This window comes from Euphorbia lathyris, chromosome 5 (genome assembly GCF_963576675.1).
Source record: "Euphorbia lathyris chromosome 5, ddEupLath1.1, whole genome shotgun sequence".
Lineage (NCBI taxonomy): Eukaryota > Viridiplantae > Streptophyta > Magnoliopsida > Malpighiales > Euphorbiaceae > Euphorbia > Euphorbia lathyris.
Window position 1 is genome coordinate 35,100,412 of NC_088914.1, and position 7,848 is coordinate 35,108,259.

Below are 7,848 nucleotides of genomic sequence, written 5' to 3' on the forward strand. Positions count from 1 at the left end.
CCAACTCCTGGGAGGCACTGGATTACGATTCCAACTCACACGATACAGAAAAGCTAGATATATGGTCCATACTTTCAAGTAATTGTGTCTTCATTTTGGTGGCTTATCAGACAAGTCGACTAGCATATTAAACTTTGAGCCTAGTGCCCATGCTTAGACTTCTATGAGATAGTAGAATTGAAAAATTACATAAATACTAATCATGTCAATCGGAGCCAAGCTTATTTGTATAGCGAATACATTGCCACCATTGCTCGCCACTAATTTCCTGCTATCTACCTCGAAGTAAGGTTAATTACTTAAGTACCTCTGTAAAAAAAGGCAATAAGGGCAATCCTATTCCAACATCAAGTTAATCATCATAAATGATCATATCATTTTTCTTCATTAGTTCATTTGCCAACTCCGTCAAATACGTTGTAGATAAACAAAACGGTTTACCTATTCAGTAAACTATCGAGATCGACCACCGACTTTATCAAGAATGATGTTATATGCATCCTTTAAGTCTTTTAACTTCAGATTGGGCAGTCTCTCAAAAAGGTCAAACCTCATCCCTTAAGAATTTCTCTTCGCCCCTTGAGCATAGGCCATATCTTATTGGTTAAGTCACAATACACAACCTTTATATCGCAATTTGCTTTTGTATATACATTCGAGATGACTATGGACATTGTGCAAAGATTTTCCTTAACCATTCCACTTGGTCTCGATAAGAAGGGGCTTACTTCTATAAGCTCGAAGGAAGGTTTAGATCAACTTAGGAGGTAAGGTATATTTGGATTAGTTTTCTTTACCACCTTGTTCTTTGCTCTCTTCCTCGATTTTGGTGGGTTAACAATAACCCTCTTCTTAACTAATGAATCCTTTAATGTCGAAGATGTGCTAGATGCCTCTTAGACATACTCAAAGTCCAAATCTTAGAGAAAGATGAAGTAACACAAGACATATCCACCCAAGCATACACATGCCCAAGTAACGATGAAAGAAAATTCTAAAAACAAGGACGAGTAGGCTCACCTTGCAAGAGATAAAAACTAGGCACCTTGACGCTTCGAGATGCAAGAAACATACTCACACTCTCTTTACAATGTTAAAACCCTCACACAAAGCAGCTTATAGATATTATATAGCGGAACTAAGGAAGTAAATATTTTAAATAAGGAATGGAAAGCTTTATTTATAATGTTGGGCGAGAATCCCAACTATCGTCTTATTTACTGCCCATTGAATTAAAAAAGGCGATATCTTTATTAGAGTAAAAAATTTAGGATCTTAATAGGCACACCCTAAAGATATTAAGGAATCTTTTACGACTGCCCACACACCATTTACCACGTGTTCCCAACAAATGAACTAACTCGCATACAATGTCTCACTTTTTTTTCACCAGTTGGTTAAGGGGGACTGCTTGATGTGACAAATAATATCAACATAAAAGTCCTAATACACACCAATGCCTCAACAATCTTAGTTCCTAACATCTTGAAAACCCAATTCCATCAATACTCAACATATCAGGTCCAATGACATTTTAGTCTTTCCATTTCAACCAACATCTATAATACTGCCAATTGCATCCAAGTGAAGGGGTTGCAAACACACACATACTCTTTTATTTTATAAAGTTTTTATTTGTCTTAACTTTATTTTTCAAAAGAATATATAATTATGTTACTATTTGATGTGGTTGAATCTTGAGAGTCCACGTGTCAATCTGGAACTCCATAGAAGCAAGGTCAAAGGGGGGCCATTGTATCACGAACTTGCTCTGATACCTAAGTCAACTCATGAAAGGACGAGGATGATAACGATCCATAAATAAATTTGTAATGTAAGTTTAATAGAAATGAATGAATCTATTTACCTCGAGCTGAGCTTACTTTATTTATACTGATGTTGAGCTGTAGAAGACGATTACAAATTGTGAAACGTGTTGGGCCACATGTCTCATGTTGATAGGAGGAAGTGTGTCTAGATATCGAGACCTGATATCTCTCGATAGGACTTGGCTCGTGATTCTCGGGATCAGATGTGATTATGACATAAGTCTAGCAAGACTTCTCGAGTCAAGTTTCTGATACACAGTCATTTTGTTATACTTATCTGAGGAGACACTACGTATTCTTTACCTTTTGAGAGTAGGTTCGGACTTCTACGGAACCACATGGCGGAGTTATATTGGTATGATATCACTATTATTAATTACTTTCAATGCACTCTTTATTTTTATAATTTTTTTAAATTCATTTTTACATCTCTTTTCCATAAAAAAAATATCAATTTTTTTATACTTTTGATACTCACATAATTTAATTTCTAAAATTTATAACTAAAAATAAAAAATATAAAAATAATATAATTGTTAAGAAATTAATGATAGATTATAAAAAATTAAATATATCTACTAATTAAGTTACATTGGACATTTTTAATATTTTAATTAACACACCGAAACAATAAAATTTCAGTGTAATGGAGACAATTTTTTTAGGGGAAAATTACAAAATTAGGTCAAATGGGAAGGTCATTTACATATTTAACCCATTTACTCAACCTATTACATATCTAGACTCATTTTGTGTGACTTTCCAAAAATATCCCTGACCTTCCCACTTCCCCCCTATCTCCGCGAATCACCGCTCCCCCCTATCTCATTGGTTATGCGAAAAGTTGCTCCTGCATTAATGATTTCAAGACTTTTGATCTTCCTTTCTTCCTTTAAATTGCACGAAATCTGCACCATTTCGTCAAAATCACAATGAATTTCTCATTTTCCTCTTTTCATCTCTTGATTCTGCAACTTCCGAACCCTAGAAAACGAAGCCATAGTTTTTCATCTTCATGTTCGTTGCTTGGTTTCTTTCTTCTTGTTACCATCAAAGAAATGGTTTTTCTACGTTATTTCCTTCGTTCTTCCCATGTTATCATATTGTTATTGTCGCTTTTGGGGGTGAAAGGGGCGAAAAATGTAAGTATCTGTTTTTTTTTCTGCGTTTTATCATGAATTCACTTCGCAATCGATGGTTTCGCTAAGCTTTGCGAAGAGAACGAGCCTGGAAAGTGATGATCTACTTCGTGTATTGATGATTTTGCGACGTTCTGCGAAGAGAAAGAGTCTGAAACGTATGGATCTACCTCGCGAATCTATTAGTTCGCGAAGTCTGCGAATAGATCCTTACGTTTCAGACCTCGCAGACTTCGCGAAAAAATCGTTATGCGACGTAGATAGTCACATTTCAGACCTCGCAGACTTCGCGAAAAAATCGTTATGCGAAGTAAAATCACCTCTTCCCCTGCACATTTACATTCGCATGCTTCGCTAATTTTCATTTCGCGAATCCAAAATCGTCCTTTTTCATAACTAACACGGTTAATTTTTTCTGTAGATGGTTGAATACGTAACATCCCTTTCTGGAAGGCGGCGTACTGAGCTGCAGGGAAGATGATTTTCCTTCCTGTATAGGGATGAACTTCCCCAAGATTGACACATTCACTCCTGAAATGATTCGTTAGGAGAGGTTGTGTCAATCTCGGGGTGCACCATGGGACACGTCCATCCCATGGTGCCAATCTTGTTAGTAGATTTTGATAATGTTATGATTTGAATGTCGTTATTGTGGCAATCTTGTTGTAAATTTTGATAATGTTAGTAGAGTTCATTGTGGCAATCTTGTTGTAAATTTTGATAACGTTATGATTTGAATGTCGTTATTGTGGCAATCTTGTTGTAAATTTTGATAATGTTATGATTTTAATGTTAGAATCCGTTGTTGTTTGCCCTTTTTTGTTATATACCACTTTGCGAATTAGCTTCAAAACACATCCAGGCTTCGCATATGCGAACTAAATTCATCAAGCAAACCCAAACATTTACTTCGCAGACTTCGCATAGTATGGAATATGCGAAGTCAGACGGGATGGGGCGAGCCGCGCGTAAATATTGGGGGTATTTTTGGAAAGTCACACAAAATGAATCTAGATATGTAATAGGTTGAGTAAATGGGTTAAACATGTAAATGGGCCTCCCATTTGACCTAGTTTTGTAATTTTCCCTTTTTTTAGTCCAACCCTAATAGAAAAGGCTTTAAAAAATAACTTCTAACCACATAGTTAAAATTAACCCGACATATAAATAGCGGTTCGGCCACCGACCTGGATCCTAGAACTCTAATACGATTTCTATTCTATTATGTGAGGAATTTTTGTTGGAAATTTTACATCCGCTCCATTGATGATCCCACTTAAATAAAATATGTTGTTTTCCTATAAAATGAATAATTAAGAGCTCCATTATTGAATAATTTTATTTTTTATGAATTGAATAATTAATTTAACTAATAATGAAATGGGAATATAAAATTTGTTTGAGGACATAACGATAATGAAAAAGTGGAAAAAAAATAATTAAAAAAAGGAAAAGAAAGAGAAGTGAGTGGCATGAACAGTGCAATGAACAAAGTGAAAACGGACAAGAAATGAATAATGAATTAAGCTAAAAAGAAAGTTGCGGAACAAAGGCAGCAAAACAGGGAAGAAGATGATGATGATGATATAAAGTAACCATGGTTACTAACATCTCTTTCTACGGAAAACACGGGATATTAACCATGGTTAAGTTAACAACACACACTTCCTTTTCTTTCTTGATTATGGTGGTTTTTGGCCTCTGCTGCCTTTTGCGGTTTATATATAATACACACAGGATCACGCCCACCCCAACCCAACCCATTCTCATAACATCCATCCATCCATCTCAATCCCTGCTTTACATAGAGACCTGTATTTTCTTTGATTCTTATTTGAATGCTATTTCTTAATTTGAAGATGTCAAGGCTTCACTTATAGTGTAAGTCTCTATCCATCACTTTGAATTTTCCATTTCGATTTCTTTCTCTTTTCTCTGAACTACTTGAATTTTATGTTGTCAATATGTTGCAAGCTCCTTGATTTCAGAATTGGCTGAAAAATGCTAGATCCCGTCTCATTTTCTGACCTATTTCTAGAATTGGGGTTTTTTTATGCAGCAAAATTAGTTTAAATTTTGGAGTAATTTGAGCTTCTCTTTCTTTGATGTTTCTCATGTTTACAACTTTCTACATGGTGTTGATCTTCAATTTTGGTTGAGCCAGGCTAGATCTTTGTGTTTTCGAAGTCTGTTTTTCCCTTTTCTTCCTCTTTGATTTGGTCAGTCACTAGTTTTGTCTTTGAATGAATTAGTTAAGATTTTTTTGAACAATTTTTCATGTTAATTTGTCTGTTTTCATTTGTTGGATTGAGGGATTTTAATATTTGAAGAATAATCCATAGGCTTGAATCCAAATCTTTCACAAGAACAGCTTATTGCCAGCAAATTTGTCAAATTCCTGAAATCTGTCTTAATCTTATACTCTATATAATCTCTAACCCTATTGATGCTGAGTCATCCTTTCTCCGTGAATTTAATACTTGAATAATAGTCCATACTAATTTGCTTTGTATATTTTGCAGGTTATGTTTCTTATATCTCTTCATTGATCATATTCAGAAACCATATTGGTACATATTTAAGGTAATCATTCAGCTCTTCAATTGCTATGCAATTTGTTAATCTTATTCATTGATATGTTCCTTACTTGTTTTGTATGGATTTCTCATCAGAATTGATTAAGAAACTTCAATTCATATTGACGAAAAATGGGTCTTTCAAGTCTTCCCGGTCCATCTGAAGGAGTACTCTGTGTGATTTTGGTTAACACTGCCTTATCAATCTCACTTTTCAAAGGGATACTCCGATCAATCCTTCATGTTATTGGCATCCATTTATCTTCGTCCTCATCACCGCAGCCACCACCATCATCATCATCATCACAATCGAGTTCATCAGATTATTCTGAAGTCCAAGCAGAATCATATGATTTTCATATGGGTTCATCAAATCCTTACATAAATGAATTCCGGAGTAGGAGTCCGGCCACACGATTCGATTCAATGTGTAGGTGTAAACAAGAAGAGCGTGAGTGCTCGGTGTGCTTGACAGAATTTGAAGGGGAGTCAGAAATAAACTATTTGGGATGTGGGCATCTTTTCCACAAGGTTTGCTTGGAGAAATGGTTGGATTATTGGAATTTTACATGCCCTCTTTGCAGGTCTCCAGTGATGCCTGAAGAGGAAGCAAGAACATGCATTTGGTGAGCATATTATGTGAAGCTGTTTTAGTTTCAGGAAAGTGTTGATGTACAGCCTGCAGTGTACAGGTACCTTTAGTTTTTGTTGAGTATATTAGAGGGATAGTTGTTGTATACTTAAGATGTGCACGAGATGACACCAAATTTTATTGTACATAAATGTGAGGTTTGGTCTCAGGTGCCACTTCCTTTTCAACTTCAACTTGTTAGAGTAATGAATTTGCCTTTGTTTCTGTGAGATTATAAAAGGAACCTCCTTGTATGAAGTTTATATTGAGAGTAAATCTGTAAACGAGTGAGTGCTTTATATATTAAAGCAGTATTACCTTCATTTCAAAAGTTATACTAAAGGAGTCTTACCCACATATATAAGGAGCCCATACAATTCTATACTCAAGCAATGTAGTGTGCCTTGCAGTTCTTTCCTATAACCGCATGCTCATGATATCACTGTTTCACATATATAGGGAGTTTATTCCCCTAAAACGAAAATTATTTCATATATATATATAGGGAGCTAAGAGTTGATTAGCTCTCTAATCCAGCAATATTAATATGTCGATTAGGTTACAAATTTACAAATACGGGAAAAAACATATCGAAAATGTTATTTATAAAAAACATAACTTGTTTCCAAACAAAAATAGATAAAAAAATAACTTTCATAAAATAGTTTTCAAACTAGTCTTCAAATGAAAATAGATATGAATATGAAAGGGATACAAACACGAGATGCATAAATCCTATTAAAGAAGACTATTTTATTAATAGTCTTTAACGAAAGTAGTAGGTATGGATACTATTAAAGAGGAATGAACAAGTGAATTTGTTTCCTATAACAAAATAGAGTCACATTGGTGGAGATTAAATTCATTCTAATAGATCTATTAAGTCTTTAAATCTAACGGTAATAGGGTGAATGGTAAAATAGGGTGGGGTGAATGGTAAAATAGGGTTCACCTGAACACCATTAATACATTTTATATAAGATAAAATAGGATTCACCCGAACACCATTAATACATTTTTTTATATAAGGTCTAGGTTCCAAATGTTTTTTTCAAATTTTTTCTTTTTTTTTTCTTTTTTACTCTCCAGAGAGTTGAATGGTAATTTTTCAAAATTTTCAAATTGGGCTCTTTAGTATAAAATTTGAGGTAAAAATGGTTATAATATTAAGGCCTAATACACAAATAACCCCCTGAACTTGTCCAAATGTTGCAACTGTCCCCTTCAACTTTCAATTGTAACAACTTACCTCTCAAACTTGTCCAATTCTAACAACTTACCTCTTAAACTTGTCCAATTGTAAAACACAACCCCAAATTGCTGACATGGACTGCAATTGAAGAAACACGTGAAATACAAAATCTGCAACGCTCGTGGAGTATGATAATCAGATCTTTGGCGTGATACGAATACGGGAAATTTTTTTTACGGTTGCTTCAAATACGGTGTAAAAAAATTCCTAATTTGGGGTTATGTTTTACAATTGGACAAGTTTAAGGGGTAAGTTGTTACAATTGAAAGTTGAGGGGGGCAGTTGCAATATTTGAACAAGTTCAGGAGGTTATTTGTGTATTAGGCGTAATATTAATAAAAGGAGTAGATAAGAAAAAATTTGTGATAAAAATGATTATAATATTAATAAGAGTGGTAGGTATTTTAAGAAAAGAAAATAG

At 34.5% G+C, this 7,848-nt stretch overlaps 1 protein-coding gene across 1 annotated transcript; it reads left to right on the forward strand.

The window, feature by feature from the left end:
• Positions 1-4,659: 4,659 nt before the first annotated feature.
• LOC136230779 (probable E3 ubiquitin-protein ligase XERICO) lies at positions 4,660-6,498 on the forward strand. The gene is made up of 3 exons (XM_066019961.1): positions 4,660-4,849; positions 5,491-5,551; positions 5,641-6,498. The coding sequence occupies exon 3, from the start codon at positions 5,677-5,679 to the stop codon at positions 6,172-6,174; it is 498 nt and encodes a 165-aa protein (XP_065876033.1). The 5' UTR covers positions 4,660-4,849; positions 5,491-5,551; positions 5,641-5,676; the 3' UTR covers positions 6,175-6,498.
• Positions 6,499-7,848: the final 1,350 nt, after the last annotated feature.

Bases quoted from the DNA above. Each gene is read 5' to 3' on its own strand.
- LOC136230779 (XM_066019961.1), top strand. From the start codon at position 5,677: ATGGGTCTTTCAAGTCTTCCCGGTCCATCTGAAGGAGTACTCTGTGTG.